This window comes from Lampetra fluviatilis, chromosome 17 (assembly GCF_964198595.1).
Source record: "Lampetra fluviatilis chromosome 17, kcLamFluv1.1, whole genome shotgun sequence".
Classification (NCBI taxonomy): Eukaryota; Metazoa; Chordata; class Hyperoartia; order Petromyzontiformes; family Petromyzontidae; genus Lampetra; species Lampetra fluviatilis.
The window spans coordinates 3,878,439-3,897,872 of record NC_136291.1 but is presented as its reverse complement, the minus strand read 5'-3'; the positions used below and the strand labels follow the sequence as shown (position 1 = coordinate 3,897,872).

General features: G+C 52.5%; 1 protein-coding gene across 1 annotated transcript in view; it reads left to right on the top strand.

The window, feature by feature from the left end:
* LOC144936975 (solute carrier family 12 member 3-like) overlaps window positions 1-12,314 on the top strand; it is a 31,822-nt gene extending 19,508 nt beyond the window's left edge. Inside the window, exons 16-27 of the mRNA XM_078864230.1 lie at window positions 14-113; window positions 619-730; window positions 2,410-2,544; window positions 4,293-4,399; window positions 4,535-4,617; window positions 5,092-5,157; window positions 6,396-6,497; window positions 6,975-7,086; window positions 7,781-7,867; window positions 8,856-8,991; window positions 10,347-10,414; window positions 11,783-12,314. Coding sequence (XP_078720356.1) covers window positions 14-113; window positions 619-730; window positions 2,410-2,544; window positions 4,293-4,399; window positions 4,535-4,617; window positions 5,092-5,157; window positions 6,396-6,497; window positions 6,975-7,086; window positions 7,781-7,867; window positions 8,856-8,991; window positions 10,347-10,414; window positions 11,783-11,924 — 1,250 coding nt within the window. The 3' untranslated portion in view covers window positions 11,925-12,314. The remainder of the gene's footprint in view (window positions 1-13; window positions 114-618; window positions 731-2,409; window positions 2,545-4,292; window positions 4,400-4,534; window positions 4,618-5,091; window positions 5,158-6,395; window positions 6,498-6,974; window positions 7,087-7,780; window positions 7,868-8,855; window positions 8,992-10,346; window positions 10,415-11,782) is intronic.
* The last annotated feature ends 7,120 nt before the right edge of the window (window positions 12,315-19,434 follow it).

Genomic DNA, 19,434 nt, shown 5'->3' with positions numbered 1-19,434 from the left:
CTCCTCCCGGCAGCCGTGAACTGGGGCTCGTCGGTCCAGGCCGGATCCTACAACATGGCGCTGTCTTACACCGTGGGCCTCAACCAGGTGGAGGAACACATCAAGAACTACCGGTACGTTGTTCGGGGGGTGTTCGTGCTGGGGTTGGGTTAGAACAGCCGTGGTGGGATACACTGAGCGTCCAAATCACCATCGTATTATCTTCTCTTATCGTCTATAGAGTCATATAGAGCCATCATCCTCATCATCAGTCCCTTAACTATGGGGGTCGTAGTGGAGCCATCAATTACTTTTTGCAATCGACCCTCTCCTCGTCTCGTGGTCTTTCGCGAACTGCACAACGTCTGCCTTTGGTCTCAATACAACAAAAAAAAGCCGCTTGGGAAATAATTTCTGCGGCAAAATCAACTCGCACCGGCCAACGTGGTGAAGTACGGTGGAATCATCCCCCGCAACCCCCTTGCATTGCGAAGGGACAACCCTGGACGCCACTTGCGTGTCGCCACCTACCAGGCCTGAAGCCACCGCACGCCACTGGGCCTCTACGCCTGTCCAGCAGCAGCAGCAACAGCAGCAGATAGAGACTGGCTGATGCACGATTCTCTGCCCTTGCCGCAGGCCGCAGTGTCTGGTGCTGACCGGGCCCCCCAACTCGCGGCCGGCCCTCGTGGACTTCGTCGGGACCTTCACGAAGAAGCACAGCCTCATGCTGTGCGGGAACGTGGTGTCGGTGAGCGTGCGCGGGGCCGTCAGCTGTGCGAGCATTTAAATAATCAATCGAGCAACTGCGCAGACAAAGGCAGGTGTTATAGGCTGCTTTGCAGGGCTACCGTGGCGGCCAGCGGAGGGCAGTAGCAGCGAAATAAATCGCTAGAGAGCGGCGTTCTTCATTGCAAGGCCCCGCGGGTCACTGGCGACCCATGGTGGCCTTTGCTGCGACCCCCTGACAATGCACAAATGTCATCTTCTTGGTTCTTTCGGTAAAGTCTCGTAGAAGGGAAATAATAAAATAATAAAAATAAAACATAATAAAATAATTCTCACGACGTCTCCCCGACAGACCTGGTCTTCACCTGAGGACGGCTGTTTGCGTTGTGGCCGAAACGTCGTGAGAATTATTTTATGATGTTTTCTTTTTATTATTTTATTATTTCCCTTCTACGTGACTTTACCGAAAGAACAAGAAGATGAATCCCCGCAGTCACGAAAGCTTTAAATCGAAATGCACAAATGGTGAAAACAGCCCCCCGCCATTATCGTGCTGCTGCTGTCAAACTCCCAATGGTTTCAAATTGACGTGGCGGCCCTTGCACACTGACGATGTTTGATCGGCGAAAGTGACCCTCTGAAAATGAGTGAAGAACGCCGCGTTATGGAGTACAGCACTGAACTGTGTGGCAACGTGTGCAGTACTATGTAAGGCGCCACGGTGGCGAGATGTTAACCACATCGCCTGATATACAGGAGGTCGTGGGTTCGATCCCGATCCCGATCCTTGACGCTTGTTGTATATTTGGAGTTTGCGTGTCTCTCTCTCTCTCTCTCTCCTGGTGATCGCGTGGATTTTTATCCGGATCCTACGGTTTTTCCCTCCGCATTTAGAATCAACATCACAAGTTCAGAGTATTTGGCTGCTATAAATGTCCACGTGGTAAGCAACTTCGTTGAGCTATCATTTGTGGCCAGGTCGCGTTTGAGAAAGAGCTACATAGCTCGGTGGGCCTTACCTGGTCAAATAAAATAGTAAATATTGTTATATATTCTTCCCGCCGTCGCGAAACTGCACCGACCAGCGCGGTAAAATAAAACCACATGACCCCCCGGTGGTGTGGGGGAGGCCCTCATCCAGCAGTGGAGTGACGAAAAGGCCCCCCCCCCTCCCGTGTGCCGCGTGCACACGGACAGCTCCCGAGGTGGCTCGGCAGCGGGAGAGCAAGCGGATCAGTAGCACGGCCCGGATCCGCGTCCCCACACTCCGCTACAAAGACAAAGATTCCCCGTGTAGCCTTAACAGACTGTCGGGGCAAGTGCTGTTAGCGAGCACCTATCAAGGCCGGCACGGCACACGAGGGGGGTGGGTGGCCAGCAACACGCCCGGCCGCCTTTGTCTCCCCAGTGGCGACGTTTTACACACCGCACCAGGTACTCATTTGAGGCCGAGTGGGCCTCGGCGAGACCCAGGACCGGTTCAGATAATCGTCACCGGTGTTGGTGGCCGCGAGCGGTAATCGAACTCGGGGGGGTCGGCCCGGTTCGTAGCGAACCGCGCCTCCGATCGGCACGGTCAGCTGCGTACGGTGCGAAGAAGCTCGACGCACGCACGTACATAACCGCTCGACACACGCACGTACATAACCGCTCGACGCACGCACGTACATAACCCCGCTGCACCGCCGCTGACCCCCACAGGGTCACGGCGGCCTAAAGCAGAAGGAGGCGAGCGTGGAGGGCCAGGTGCGGTGGATGGCCAAGCGCAAGATGCACGCCTTCTACCACACCGTGGCCACCAGCAACCTGCGCACCGGCACGCAGATGATGTTGCAGGTACGAGCGACTGCACCCCACCGGGCGAGTGCTCTAAACCCCGAGGGCTCACTTCATCGTTGTCCGTGATCTGTCCACTGCCGGACGAAGGCGTCCCCCCGCAAGCCGTCGACGTCTCCCACGGTGGCGCGACGCAACGGTCCATCGAGTTTCCTGCACCGATTTTGTCGATCCCCCTCCGTACCGCATCAGATGCGCTTCTGCGGCCGTCTGGAACGCTCTTCCTTCCGATATTAGGGAGCCACTGGGAGCTATTTACTTTTAAATCATCATCTAGATTGAAAACTTTTTGTGTTTAGCTTGTTGTCCTTCCCCTGCACCCCCGATTAGCACGGTTGGCTACGTATGGTGCGAAAGAAGTTCAACATACATACACTTGGGCACGCTCCCTCGTTAGGCTGCCACTCCCATTATGAGTCTTGACCACGGGCCACCATCCTGTGTGGTGACGCATGCTGTGCAAGCCGCAAGGCCACTTGCGTCCCTTGACAGACAGACAAACACGATGCATAGCCTGGGGCATGTCGTCCCCTCGTTTGCCTCAATGCGCGTGTTAACGCTTGTCAACGATTTTGCCACTTTTTCGGAGGGAATGTGCCGATAAATGATTATTTCGCGAATATCCGAATCTGTTCCAAAAGTGAACCAAAGGTGGAGCTGTTCGGGTCAGCGGTTGGGCTGGGGTTTGGAGCAGTCCGCCACTTTTCCCCATTGCAAAGTGTATGTTATATATGTTTTATATACAGGGTGCATAATTTGTTTTCTGGTAATTTGCAACATCACAAGAAATGTGCCTCTGGGCTCTGGAGACCACCTGGAGAAGATTCCAGGCACGCGTTGACAATGAAGGCGAACAAGTGGGAGACTTTGACTTTTTGAAGCTATTAACATCGCATTTGTTATCATGTTACAGTGTATTATCCGTTCTTTTTCCATTAATAACGATAGTCCCATACAAGTATTAACATTTTTTTGAAGGATCCTGTATATGTATGTTGAACTTCTTTCGCACCGTACGTAGTCAACCATGCTCATCGGAGGTGCAGGGGAAGGACAACAAACTCAACACAAAAATCAGTTCTCACGAAATGAGTTTTCTATATAGATTATATAAAAGTGCATAGCGTCAGTGGTTTCCTAATATCGAACGCAAGAGCGTTCCAGACGGCCGCAGAAGCACGCCATGCAGTGACCGTCTTTGTTCGATGGCTAGCCAAAGGCTGCTGCGAGGATGTCCGGAGTTTGGGTGATGATGTATGCTCCTTGATGAAATCAGCAAGGTGCTGTGGTTCATTTGTGGCGAGCAGTTTGCGCGTGACGAGTGCGACCTTATGTGATGTGTTCGTTCGGAAAGCCAGAAGCCTCTCGCGTCTCGCTTGCGTTCTCACTTCTAGTGGCTATGACACCAAAATGGGGGGAGTGCGGGGAAGAGTGGCGATGATGATGATGATGTCTTACAAAGTTATGGATTTCGTAGACGTCAAAATGTTGGCAATTGTGACGGAATCTCGCTCAATTTGCAGTGAAATCGTCTTCTGTAGTTTGCGGGGGGCAGGGGTTCGCTTTGTCCCTCATCATTAGGAATCGCAGGTGCAATAAGGAAATGTATTTCTAATCTTATTTGGAAACTACTAAAAATAAATGAATAAAGGCGTCCAGTTTGGGTGGGCCATTGCCCCCTCCCCCATGCCCCCCCCCCCCACAAACTCCGCACCATGAGTGAAATATCCTCGTGGCTGGCGCGGCAGGCCGCCGGACTTGGAAAGTTCAAGCCGGACGTCCTGGTGATGGGCTTCAAGAAGAACTGGAGCTCCAAGCACCCTCAGCAGATGGAGGATTACATCAACATAGTCCAGTAGGTGCCGCGGACACGCAACGCCCCGTGCGCGTTTGTCACCGCTCGGAGAGAGGGGATCGGGTCCACGTTTTCCCGCTGCGTCAAAGCGGCTCTTCCCCCCCCCTGCCCATCCCCTCTCCCTGTGTTCCGCAGTGACGCCTTCGACTTAAACTTCGGGGTTTGCATCCTGAGGCTGAAGGAGGGACTGGACGTGTCCCAATCCGCGCAGGCGCGAGGTGAGACCCACGAAAGCCTCTTGTCGACGGCTCCACGTTCTCCCTTCCTGCCTCTCCTTCGCGACGCACCCCAGCGGTCTGCCCCCCCGCCGCGACGATGCAACTCGGCCACCCCACCCCCGCCCCACCGCGTGCGCGTGTCCTGCCGGCATCGAGGGCCGGCGTAAAATTGACGCCCCCCAGCGCCTTTCAAGGTGCTTAGCGCCGACGACTCGGCCTGTTTTGGTGGGGAGAACCTCTGCGGCTCTTGCCAAGCCCGTGTTTGTGCTCGCCGACTCGTTTTTCACGGTTAGAGCCACACGGTGCGGCTGTGGCCCTAACCTTGTCCGTTGACATTTAAGGGCAGCGTTAGAGATATCATAACACCTTCGGTTCCGCCCCCCTCCCCCCCTGGTGAATCGGGCCGCCGGGACTCTTCTGCGGAAGCCATTTGGAGGGATGCAAGGATTCTTTGTCCTCTGTGCGTGCGTGCAGTCAACCCGGCGTTTAATGGGACGGAAAACGGACACTCGCACACCAACGGGGACGGCAGCGGCGCAGGTGGCGTGGCGGCTCGCACTCACGAGACTCGCGGCCACCCAGAAGGCACCGTCGTTGTGGTCGCACGCTCTCCAGTCAATGCACACGCTGCGCTCGGACCTTCAGCCGTGCTTCGCCGGCCAGTGCGCGGCTCGGGGAAGAGGGCGCCTCGGGACCGCTTGAGATGTCGCTCGACGCTCATGTGGCCGAAAAGAGAAAAAAAAGTAGCCGTATTTGTTCAGCAATAATAATAATTCGGCAATAACGATCGTGATTGTTGCCGATGATGATGATGACGATGCTTTTAGGGTTGGATTTATACAACCTCCAGGAAGAGGCAATGAATTGTCGAAATTCACGGTCAAGATTGATTCGATGTTATTTATAATCTCGCATCGCAGTGGAGGGGTGACATGGACCCCATTGGATACAGCATATACACATCTAAAAACACATGCAATTATAACCATGTTTCATGAGCTTCAGAATCGATATTAGTGAATCAATGCATCGTTTTACGAAAAACATAACGACGATGATCATGACGATGTTTGGGTGTCGTAGGAATTCACATTGCAATTTATGCACAGCGAGTGAAGCTCATTAGAACTGTGGCGTCCACAGTTCTAATCAAATTTCGATCCCTTTCCACAAATGTCACCTTATCGCCGCTCAGCAATGACTTGCGGAGACCTTCATCCAGCAGTGAATTGATCATGACCGATCACAATCAGGATGATGAGCGCTCACCCGGTCGTGAACCCAACCCCGAGCTATGAACAGCAAGGCACTGAGATCTCGCGACCAAATCGGGGCAGCCGGGTGAGCCACCATCAAACGTGAGCGAATTGATGGGTGCTGCAGTGGCTAGGAGATGTTAACTACCTCGCCTGGTGTACAGGAGATCGTGGGTTCGATTCCGACCCTGAAGCCTGTTGTATATTTGGAGTTTGCGTGTCTATCTCCCCGTGGTCGCGTGGAGTTTTCTCCGGGTCCTCCGGTTTATTTTTCCTCCACGTGTAGAAACGGGCGTTTGAGAGTATCTGGCTGCCTTAAATTTCCACGCGATAAGCCACTTTGGCGAGCTATCATTTGTGGCCAGGTCGCTTCTGAAAAAAAGAGCTACATAGCTCAGTGGGCATTACCTGGTGACGTAGAAAAAAATTCAACCGAAAAAATGAACCCTCTTTGCAGTCTGCCCGCCGCACCCCATTAACGCCCCCCCCCCCTCCCCCCCGTTGCTGTGTCCATGGGAACAGCCGATCCAGAGGCCGCAATCACAGACGCCCAAACGCCCAGCAGCTTCCAGGGCTCTCAGGGGAAGAAGTACGTCGACATCTACTGGCTCTTCGACGACGGAGGTACCGGCGCAGGGCGATCCGCGATCCGCAGCATCCCCGCGAGAGAGAGAGAGAGACGCGGCGACACAAAGGATGTTTCACGAGATAGCTTCATCAAGCTCGTTTCACCAATACGAAACGTCGTACTCAGATTGTAAATGTTGTGGCTTTTCTCTCCGACACACCGGTGTGCTGTACTAGTAACGAACTGGCACGTTCTGTTTACGTGACAAACCTTACTAATTGGCTGTGTCGGGTGGTGGCGGGTTTAACGACACATTTATATATTTACCTGATCTAACCCCAACAAAAACCTGTATTATGGATCTTTAGAGCTGTGTTTAGCGGGAGGTCCTTCTGCCAGCAGTTGCAAAGGCTGCGCCTTCACCCAATAAAGGCGGTGAACTGATCGGTGGTGGATCACCCTGCACCAACGGTTGCCGGCGGCATAGGTGTCGCCGGAGAGTTTGACCGTGCGCTCTGCTCGACGGGCTGCAGGACTGTCCCTCCTCATCCCGTACCTGCTGACGAGGAAGAAGAGGTGGCGGAACTGCAAGCTGCGGGTCTTCATCGGAGGCCAGATCAGCCGCGTGGAGGAGGAGCGCCGCGTGTGGGTTCCCGGCGACGGCACCACGACCGGACGCTCAATTTCCTTCGCTCGGTTTGACCTCGAGCGGAGACTCTTACGTCGCGCAAGCTCGAGCACCGGTCCTTATCCGGCTGCTAGAAATCCCGGCAAGTAGCCCGCCTGCTCCTTCCGCTGGGCTATGTGGAGACGATGACCAAATCCACCGGAATGCATCCAACCTCGCCAAGCCTCGCAGGGCAGGAGGCGAACGCTGCTGTGGTCGGGTCACGGTGCATGCGGCAGAGGTGGCGTGGGCCGCCGGGAGGCTACGGGGGGTGTCGGCAGATTTGGAGCGCATGAAAAAAATCCCAATTTGCTGCACTGACTTTCGATGCTCTGACACCTGTGCTCCCCGCCTTGGCCAACCTCACTGAGCAGTGTGGTGAAGTATGGTCAAACAACCACCGCCCCCCCCCCGCCCCATGACGCTACAGTATGCAAAGGCCTTTATCCAATAGTTTCGTTTTTTTGTGTTTAGTCCCACACTTCCGATTAGCACTGGTGGTTATGCACGGTACGAAAGAAGTTCAACATACAACAATAGTGGATTATAAATGGGTAATTTTTCTAAACCATTATTACAGTATTTTCAGCTAGTGATGCTCATTTTCTCTGTGTTGTTGGTGCGTCTCTCCCCATGTCTCTCTCTCTCTGTGCCCGCGTGTCCCTGTTGTAGCATGGTCCAACTGCTGAACCAGTTCCGGCTCAACTTCCACGAAGTGCACGTCCTTCTCGACATCAACCAGCGACCCCGGCCAGAACAGTGAGCAGTGCCCAGCGATCGCAGATGCATTCACTACAAAGAGATAGATCCCCCGATGTAGCCTTTACAGACCGTTAGCGAGCACCTATGAAGGCCGGCATGGCACACGAGGGGGTGGGTGATCAGCACCACGCCCGGCCGCTTTTTTGTCTCCCCAGTGGCGATGTTTACACACCGCACCAAGGCCCAGGACCGGTTCAGATAATCATCGCTGGCATTGGTGGCCGTGAGCGGGAATCAAACACGGGTCGCTGTGTTCGTAGCGCAGTACACTAACCACGACACTACCGCTCCCCACACACACCTCCGATTGAGCACGGTTGGCTATGTACGGTACGAAAGAAGTTCAACATTCATACACGCAAACAGCCATGTTGCCAGATCACACAAAGGGAAAAACTGCGAGACCCCCCCAATGAGCAAAACTCTCGAGATATTGACAACATCGGCACGTATATTGTTCAAAATCTACATTGACAGACTGGGTATATCAGTATTAAATAATTATAATTATTTTGCCAATGCAGTGATGTCGCGAAGGGGGACTCCTGTCCAATTCCCCCCCCCCCCCCCGCTCCCACCGCCCCCCCCCCGCCTCTTCATAGCGCATCACCTGGGCCCATCTGGTCCATGGGGCCAGGGGCAGTTGCACCGCCTACACACTCGATGGCTGTGCCACCGAGGCAATCGGTCACCCAAAAATGTTGTAACTGTCCAGATGGGTAGAAAAAACTATGAAGGTCGTCGTTCTAACCGTTACGTTTTCTTTCCCTGAATTTCACTTCGGTATTTGTATGGTGATGATGATGGTGGTGGTGGTTGATTGATGTTGGTGATAAATGACGATCACGATTGATGGATGTTTGATGACGATGATGATCATGATGAATGACTACTGATGACAAATGACGATAAGGACTTATTCATGATGACTGATGATCGGATGAATGAATGGATGGATGACGACGATAACACTCGTGCCGCGCAGCCAGAAACGCTTCGAGGACACCGTAGCCCCGTATCGCCTCAACGACGGCTTCCTGGATGAGCTGGCCTTGGAGGAGATGAGGAAGAACTGCCCCTGGAAGATTTCTGACGAGGAGATCCAGCGTCACCGCACCAAGGTACGCTCGGCATCCTCCATCCATGACCTCTGACCCCGAGAGTAAATCTCCTAATTCCGAATCCCTCATCTCCAGCACGTTGGCAATGTTGGTTGAGAACTTGACTCCCAATAGGAAGGTTAGGAGGTCAAAGCCTGGCTGGAGGTCAACTCGGCCTATCATCCTATCATCTCTCTGTGATCAATAAAATATGACTTTGTTTTTTAGCTATAACTCATCCACCAATCACTTTCCATTAACGTTGAACACTTACGGCTCCGATCTGCCATGAACCCCTGAGAACGAGCCGGACGGAGCAGGGCTTCGTATAGGCCGGGTCTCTCCGGCTCAGCAACCCAATAAAGTATTTCTGCACCCAGCAAACCGCATCCAGTATATCCCTCGCTACGGCCGTCGCTGCTACTACTACTCGTCACGTGCCAACTCCAGTCTACCAGCAAACATTTACTACATTTACTATGTCAGTGTGTAACGCGCGTGACGTCACTCCACGTCGACCAGCCCCCCTCATGAATAATCATGCGTGGGTGACGTCACTCCACATGGGGGGGGGGCGAGGCGCCTCCCCCCCCCCTCCTCAGCGTCAACTCACAACCCTCACTACAAAGGCAGAACCCTCACGTCACGCGATCTCCGTGACGCTATTGAGACATCAAAGTAAAAAGGACGTCATGATGAACAAGGGATTATAACCTTTAAATGAAATAAGTCTGTGTCACCGCGGCCTTACAAAATGCACACGAATGGATGCAATGCATAGGACTTCGCGGTCTGCTTTCGCTTGAATGTTTCAGATTTACTGCAATACGCCCGTCCTTGGACGGGGGCTATAGGCTCGTGAACAATATTCAGAGAGAAATTAAGCTCAGAGTGGAAGAAGCAGAAGTAAAAAAAACCCCAAAAATTCCGTGATCACATCAGTGAACTGATTTACGAATAACTTCCTTGTGTGTGTGGAGGTCGTAGCAGCATCCAGGGCATTCGACGGTTTGAACTTAAATCACAGTCCTGGAGCCGGGCATCATCAGCGTGGCCATAAAGCAAGTGTGTTGGTGTGTGTGTGCACGTGTAGCGGTTAGCGCGCTGCGCTACAAACTCGGCTACCTGAGTTCGTTTACCGCCCACGGCCAACACCAGTGACCTGAACAGGTCCTGGGCCTCACCTAGGTCGACTCGGCCTCAAATGAGTACCTGGTGCGGTGTGTAAACGTCGCCACTAGGGAGACAAAGGCGGTCGGGCGTGGTGCTGGCCACCCACCCAGGTGCTCGCGTGACAGCACTTGCCCCAACAGGCTGTTGAGGCTGTCCGGGGGGGGGGTATCTTTGTCTTTGAACGCGTGTGTGTTTGTTGACAGACGTCTCGCCAGATCCGGCTCAATGAGATTCTGCTGGATTACTCCCGGGACTCTGCGCTCGTCGTCGTGTGAGTGGCCACCACGATTTCTGGGTCTCTCTCTTTCTCTCTCCGCACCCCCCCCCCACACCTCAACCCCACTTGACCGCTCAGTAGGGAGCCATAAACTCACGGCAGGTCGCTTTCCAGTGGCATGGGACAATTGTTTTTGAGATGGAGAAACGCGCGCGGCCTCTTGACCCAGCTGAGAGAGGCTATTGTGGGGAATCCTCGCCGCGATGAAGAAATCAGTTTAATTTCAGTTTCATTTATTTGGTATAGCCCTGTGAGCCATTCGGCTCTTGAATCGGGTGCAACCGCAACAAATAAAAACATGAACAAGAAAACATCTTAAAGTGACTATGCGCAAACCGAAAAATCACGTGCCGAGGTGGAACGGGCACGTGTCACAACAACAACCGCCATGCGCCACTAAGTGGCGGTGACGACACCACGACGCTTGTGCCAGGCTATGTGCACGTTGAGGCCACGTGAAGTGTCACAAAGCACACTGCGGAGAGGGCCCGCTGAAAGCGGCAGGCGGCAGAGCAAGAATATAAGACGAATGTCGCAACCAGTCCTGGGGGCCCTCCCCTAGGTAGACTCGACCTTGAAACGACGACCTGGTGCCTGGCGTGGTGTGTACTCCACTGGGTGGCCCAGATGTCGTGATCCCCGTTTAATCCTCATTAATTTAACAAAAATTTGCACACCAATTTGGTGCGAAAAACAGAAATTAGTTAAGCAAAGGGATCCATTAATTAATAGATGCATGCGTTTAGACTACTTAAGATTGTTTTGCTGCTATAAATTTCCACGTGATGAGCCAATTCGTTGGGCTTAACATCTGTGGCAAAGTCCCTTCTGAAAAATAAGCTAATAGCTCAGTGGGCCTTATCTGGTTAGATTAAAAAAAGTTTAGTTTTAAAATGTTACTTTTCAGCGATTTGCTTACCGAACAGATACTTTGCACTCTTATCGTGTTGTTGTACTGTTTGTTGTTCTAACGTTCTGACCCCGTGCCCCCACTGGACATCTGTGAAAAATAACTTCATAGCTCATCGAATTTCTCCTCCAGTACAAATGTTCTGATTCTGAGTTTGGGGGGTTGGGGGGGCTCACGTCTGGACCACCCTGCAACACGCTTGCCGCAGACAATCTGTTACCAAGGCTCATATATACAGAGGGGGGGGGGAGTTTTGTCCGTGTCTTTTGCTGGGGGGGGCTCGCATCTGGACCACTCTGTAACAACCTGTTTTTGAAGCCTTCTGTAAAACAGGGAGAAAGTTTCGTCAGTGTCTTTTACCGGGAGGGCTCGCCTCTTCACCTCCCCGTAAATCGCTTGGGTGGGGGGCTTATTTTTCCTTGTCGTTTGTGTCTCTCTTGCGCTGTGAGCAGCAGCATGCCCGTGGGGCGCAAGGATTCGTGTCCCAGCGCGCTCTACATGGCGTGGCTCGACGCTCTTTCCCAGGACCTGCGGGCGCCCGTGCTGCTCGTGCGCGGCAACCAATCAAACGTGCTGACATTCTACTGTCAGTGAGGGCCCAACAACCAACCCAACGCACTGACATTCTACTGTCAGTGAGGGCCCAACAACCAACCCAACGTGCTGACATTCTACTGCCAGTGAGGGCCCAACAACCAACCCAACGCGCTGACATTCTACTGCCAGTGAGGGCCCAACAACCAACCCAACGCGCTGACATTCTACTGCCAGTGAGGGCCCAACAACCAACCCAACGTGCTGACATTCTACTGCCAGTGAGGGCCCAACAACCAACCCAACGCGCTGACATTCTACTGTCAGTGAGGGCCCAACAACCAACCCAACGCACTGACATTCTACTGTCAGTGAGGGCCCAACAACCAACCCAACGTGCTGACATTCTACTGCCAGTGAGGGCCCCACAACCAACCCAACGTGCTGACATTCTACTGCCAGTGAGGGCCCCACAACCAACCCAACGCGCTGACATTCTACTATCAGTGAGGGCCCCACAACCAACCCAACGTGATGACATTCTACTGCCAGTGAGGGCTCAACAACCAACCCAACGCGCTGACATTCTACTGTCAGTGAGGGCTCAACAACCAACCCAACGCGCTGACATTCTACTGTCAGTGAGGGCCCAACAACCAACCCAACGTGATGACATTCTACTGTCAGTGAGGGCCCAACAACCAACCCAACGTGCTGACATTCTACTGTCAGTGAGGGCCCAACAACCAACCCAACGTGCTGACATTCTACTGCCAGTGAGGGCCCAACAACCAACCCAACGCGCTGACATTCTACTGTCAGTGAGGGCCCCACAACCAACCCAACGCGCTGACATTCTACTGTCAGTGAGGGCCCTACAACCAACCCAACGCGCTGACATTCTACTGTCAGTGAGGGCCCCACAACCAACCCAACGCGCTGACATTCTACTGCCAGTGAGGGCCCCACAACCAACCCAACGTGGTGACATTCTACTGCCAGTGAGGGCCCCACAACCAACCCAACGTGATGACATTCTACTGCCAGTGAGGGCCCCACAACCAACCCAACGTGATGACATTCTACTGCCAGTGAGGGCCCCACAACCAACCCAACGTGATGACATTCTACTGCCAGTGAGGGCCCCACAACCAACCCAACGTGGTGACATTCTACTGCCGGTGAGGGCCCCACAACCAACCCAACGTGGTGACATTCTACTGCCGGTGAGGGCCCCACAACCAACCCAACGTGGTGACATTCTACTGCCAGTGAGGGCCCCACAACCAACCCAACGTGCTGACATTCTACTGCCAGTGAGGGCCCCACAACCAACCCAACGTGATGACATTCTACTGCCAGTGAGGGCCCCACAACCAACCCAACGTGATGACATTCTACTGCCAGTGAGGGCCCCACAACCAACCCAACGTGCTGACATTCTACTGCCAGTGAGGGCCCCACAACCAACCCAACGTGGTGACATTCTACTGCCAGTGAGGGCCCCACAACCAACCCAACGTGCTGACATTCTTCTGCCAGTGAGGGCCCAACAACCAATCCAACGCGCTGACATTCTACTGCCAGTGAGGGCCCAACAACCAACCCAACGTGCTGACATTCTACTGCCAGTGAGGGCCCCACAACCAACCCAACGTGCTGACATTCTACTGTCAGTGAGGGCCCCACAACCAACGCAACGTGATGACATTCTACTGCCAGTGAGGGCCCAACAACCAACGCAACGTGATGACATTCTACTGCCAGTGAGGGCCCAACAACCAACCCAACGTGCTGACATTCTACTGCCAGTGAGGGCCCCACAACCAACCCAACGCGCTGACATTCTACTGCCAGTGAGGGCCCCACAACCAACCCAACGTGCTGACATTCTACTGCCAGTGAGGGCCCCACAACCAACCCAACGTGCTGACATTCTACTGTCAGTGAGGGCCCAACAACCAACCCAACGTGATGACATTCTACTGCCAGTGAGGGCCCCACAACCAACCCAACGTGCTGACATTCTTCTGTCAGTGAGGGCCCAACAACCAACCCAACGTGCTGACATTCTACTGTCAGTGAGGGCCCCACAACCAACCCAATGTGATGACATTCTACTGCCAGTGAGGGCCCCACAACCAACCCAATGTGATGACATTCTACTGCCAGTGAGGGCCCCACAACCAACCCAACGTGCTGACATTCTTCTGTCAGTGAGGGCCCAACAACCAACCCAACGTGATGACATTCTACTGTCAGTGAGGGCCCCACAACCAACCCAACGTGCTGACATTCTTCTGCCAGTGAGGGCCCCACAACCAACCCAACGTGCTGACATTATTCTGCCAGTGAGGGCCCAACAACCAACCCAACGCGCTGACATTCTACTGTCAGTGAGGGCCCCACAACCAACCCAACGTGCTGACATTCTACTGCCAGTGAGGGCCCCACAACCAACCCAACGTGATGACATTCTACTGCCAGTGAGGGCCCCACAACCAACCCAACGTGCTGACATTCTACTGCCAGTGAGGGCCCCACAACCAACCCAACGTGCTGACATTCTACTGCCAGTGAGGGCCCCACAACCAACCCAACGTGATGACATTCTACTGCCAGTGAGGGCCCCACAACCAACCCAACGCGCTGACATTCTACTGCCAGTGAGGGCCCCACAACCAACCCAACGCGCTGACATTCTACTGCCAGTGAGGGCCCCACAACCAACCCAACGTGCTGACATTCTACTGCCAGTGAGGGCCCCACAACCAACCCAACGTGCTGATATTCTACTGCCAGTGAGGGCCCCACAACCAACCCAACGTGCTGACATTCTACTGCCAGTGAGGGCCCCACAACCAACCCAACGTGATGACATTCTACTGCCAGTGAGGGCCCCACAACCAACCCAACGTGCTGACATTCTACTGCCAGTGAGGGCCCCACAACCAACCCAACGTGCTGACATTCTATTGCCAGTGAGGGCCCCACAACCAACCCAACGTGCTGACATTCTTCTGCCAGTGAGGGCCCAACAACCAACCCAACGCGCTGACATTCTACTGTCAGTGAGGGCCCAACAACCAACCCAACGTGATGACATTCTACTGCCAGTGAGGGCCCCACAACCAACCCAACGCGCTGACATTCTACTGTCAGTGAGGGCCCAACAACCAACCCAACGTGATGACATTCTACTGCCAGTGAGGGCCCGACAACCAACCCAACGTGCTGACATTCTACTGCCAGTGAGGGCCCGACAACCAACCCAACGTGCTGACATTCTACTGCCAGTGAGGGCCCGACAACCAACCCAACGTGCTGACATTCTACTGCCAGTGAGGGCCCCACAACCAACCCAACGTGCTGACATTCTACTGCCAGTGAGGGCCCCACAACCAACCCAACGCGCTGACATTCTACTGCCAGTGAGGGCCCGCTGGAGTATGAATTATCGATAGAGGGGCGACGGGACCGGTGGGGGGAATCTGATATCGGAATGCAAATTATCTTGCGTACACACGCACGTACTTTAGCATGGTTGGCTGCGTACGGTGCGAAATAAGTTCAGCATACATTCTCAAAATTTAGTTATACTTAAAAAAACTGACGTCAGAATAACCATTGCCTTTTTGAATGAGCTCACACAGAATCGAGGCTATGAATGACAGAATAATCGAGGGGTTTAATCACCAAGCGAATCATTGATCGAGTAAATCCAAATTGGCTAGGATCACGTTACGTGAACCGCCTACCTTTTGCGGTTGGCCGATATCTGCATGATCGGCGATTCATCCCGCGCCCCAAAAAATAACTTAAATCAGCAGCAGCCCCGACCGCAATCGTGAGTGTATTCCAGCGTGAAGTATGGTAAAACGATCTGCACCAGCGCAGGAAAGCTCTCGTCTAGCAGTAGAGTTGCACAGATGGTGTGTGGGCACAACGCATTGTGCTATGAACCCGGCTTACCTGAGTTTGATATCTGCTCACGGGCTAACATCAGTGGCGAGAGATATCTGAACCAATCCTAGATGCACCTCCCTCCCCCTTCTTTGCCAACCTGCACTGACCATTGTGGTGAAGTATGGTAAAAAAAAACCACGTGCGTGACAGGATTGGGAGGCCTTCATCCATCAGCAGATTAACAAACGATTGTGAATTATAGCTGTGTATTTTCCGGTTGTGCCTCGTGTCCTCCAGCACAATGTTCCATTGCACGCGCTGGGAGCCTCTTCAACATCAGAATTTTTTTTATATTATGGGTAGTTAATATTCTGGATTCCAAAATTAAGTAGTTATTGTTTTCCCCATCACAGCAGTGTCTTTCAGAGCAGTGGGATTTTTCAGTACAGCGCCAATGCCAATCGAGTCCTGCCGAGATGGCCACACGTGTATCATGGTCGCAAGAAGCTCCCCCACATCTTGTCGCACGCACCACCACACGGGGGCTTTGTTCACGGAGAGCTTTAAAATGATGGTGCAGACAAAGAGAGACATTTATAGGTGTATGCTTAGTTTGTTTTGGCTTCAACTCTGCGTAGAAAATATAAAACAGATGGGCTAGCGGAACACGCGTCTTGGGGAAATGTGCCAATGCAAGCTGTTGGAAAACACGCTGCACCGTTTAGCAAGGCACAGCGTGGCTTTTAGATTGCCAGTACTGGTAGGTTTATGCTTTACAGCATTGAAGGCAAGCGCAGATGGACAAAATCCCCCCCCCCCACAACTCGACAAGTCAACTTTGGTGCCAACGTTGGCATGAGGTTGGAACCACTGAGCCAATGTTGGCCCAACGTAATTTCTAAATTTGAAAAAGCCAGCCAAGATCCCCGCACGAGACATCAGTTGTATTCAATAAATCACGGCACTGAATTAATGTGGGGTTGGTTCATACACAACCGGACGGTTCAACGTTTCGAGAACAAGTTACTTTATATTTGGTTCTTTCGGTAAAGTCACGTAGAAGGGAAATAATAAAGTAATATAAATATAAAACAATACAAAATTCTCACGACGTTTCGACTGCAACACAAGCAATCATCATCAGGTGTGAAATCCACAGCAAGAAAATGTTCTTACTGTGGATTTCACACCTGATGATGATTTTTCTTGCTGTGGATTTCACACCTGATGATGATTGCTTGTGTTGCAGTCGAATCGTCGTGAGAATTTTTATGTAATATTTTTATTATTTTATTATTTCCCTTCTACGTGACTTTACCGAAAGAACCAAGAATATGAATCCCTGCAGTCACGAAAGCTTTAAATAAAAATTTAAGTTACTCTATATAACTTCACCAAGCCTAACGTCACACGAGTTGAAATCACGTTATTTATGCAAAAAAATTGTAACGGAGGGGGGGGGGGGAATGTTTTTTGCCTTGTTGAAATGTTTTAGAATTACGTACAAGTTTGTCATGTTACCGTTGCTTTAAAGGACCACCCCATTGTAAACCCGCGGTGTCCACGTACACGCGAGTGATCCACCTGCCCTAATTTTGTGCGTTGTTGTTTTCTCGGCAGAATTAAATGTGATGAAAACCGCTGCATCATGTTGCTTGTGAGAAATGCATAAAAAAACACACGAAAAATAAAACGCAGCGAAGCTGCAACGTGTCTGGGTGATCTTGCCTCGTATGTATGTTGCACTTATTTCGCGATAAGAGCCAACCGCGCTAAAAGCTGTGGAGGGGGAAGGACAAACGAAGCACAAAACGCAGTTTGAAATAAATTATTTTCAATCGAAGTGATAAAAAAAAAAATTGCATAGCTCCTGTGGCTTCCTAATATCGAAAGAGCGTTCCAGACGGCCGCAGAAGGGCATCTGAAAGTGCGCGATTCAGTGAAAGGTTTTGTTCGAAAGGTTTGCCCGATGGGTTTATGCTTTGCGAGTTGAAACCTGGAGACACAAGTGTGGTTAGTGCGAGTGCTACAACCTCTGCGATGAACGACATTATTCCCAGGTTCATCTTCACAGCCGTGATCTATCCACTGCTTAACGATCGTCATCTCTCATGCCTCACGATGAAAAAAAAACAATCTGTTCAGCTCCTGCACGTTGGACGTTGTCTAAGACCACCTCTTCCAGTGATTGTGCTGCTCAAACCCACGGAAGCGAGATGTCGACTACCTCGCCTGGTATACAGGTCGTGGGGTTCCATCCCGACGCCTGTTGTATATTTGGAATTTGTTTGTTTCTCTCCCCGTGGTCGCATGGCTTTATAACCGGGTCCTTCGGGTTTTCCCTTCACATTATAATCATGCGTTGAAATGTACATATGCTCCACCACTTCGTTGAGCTATTGTGTTTCCAGGTCGCTTCTGAAAAAGAGCTATATAGCCAGGTGGGCCTTACCTGGTAAAACACATTCTTGCGAAGGGAGCTGGTAGGAACGTTGGGTTGCTCGGTTAATGGCCAGGGTCAACGGCGGCGTGGTGTATTCCGCAAATATGCCCGACTGAGGGCGGGCACCAGCCGGCGTGAGTAGGTTAAACGTTGAGTTTTATAAGGGCACCATGGGGTGACCAGCCCCTCCCCACCCAGCCCCACCCCTCCCACCCCCCACCCAGCCCCACCCTCCCCACCCAGCCCCTCCCCACCCAGCCCCTCCTCACCCTCCCCACCCAGCACCACCCTCCCCTCCCCACCCAGCCCCACCCTCCCACCCCCTACCCAGCCCCACCCAGCCCCACCCTCCGCACCCAGCCCCTCTGCTCCCATTTTTGATGCACGACGGACGGACACAATCATCCCCTGTGGGCTGGTGTAACCAGGAGGTTCCTAGCAGTATAAGTCAATAACTGGACTGTGTATGATCTCTAATCCACGTGTACCCCCCTTCCTGTGGCTCAGGAGTAAGCTCGAGGCACCTCGCCATGCTTGTCGGCGCACTCGTCAGCCATTCCCAGGCATGGCCAAGTGCATCAATTAAAATCGATTCTTGGGACTCCCGATACGCGTATCGAATGGTCCATGTGAACATTGATTTGTACACGTTGCGAACGGCCCAGGTAAAGCCTGCAGCAGCCAACGAGAAGCACACTAACATTCGTCACTTTGGCAAAACAAAATTATAATCTGCGAATCGAATCGAAGGCAGACCGTCACACTCGCCTACACCGACGAGATTATTTTTCCCATTCCATTGACATTCGGTTGAGCCGTAACCATCGTGACACGGAATAAATTGACAATTCAAGATTCGGTGAGCAATGTAAAGAAAGAACAGAGTCTCACACACCCTTTTACATTCCCTGCGAATAACCCATGTCAAACTGAAGCTTTTAATTCTTGAGAGATGGATTAACACCGAATTAAGTGGGGAAAAAACCGAAGCTAATGTCATTTTTTTGTGTGTGTGCGTGCACAGTCATTGGCGACGGGACTGATGAGACCATAAACTCACGACACTCGAGAGGCCGGTTTCAATCCACGCGCAAGCTGCCCGACTTTGACCCCAGAGCCTCGGCAACGCCGGCTCGGTAATCCGAGGGCAGAATTAAATCAGTGGCACAACAACAAAAACACCCACACTCCCCCCCACCATGTAACCTACATGGGTCTGTT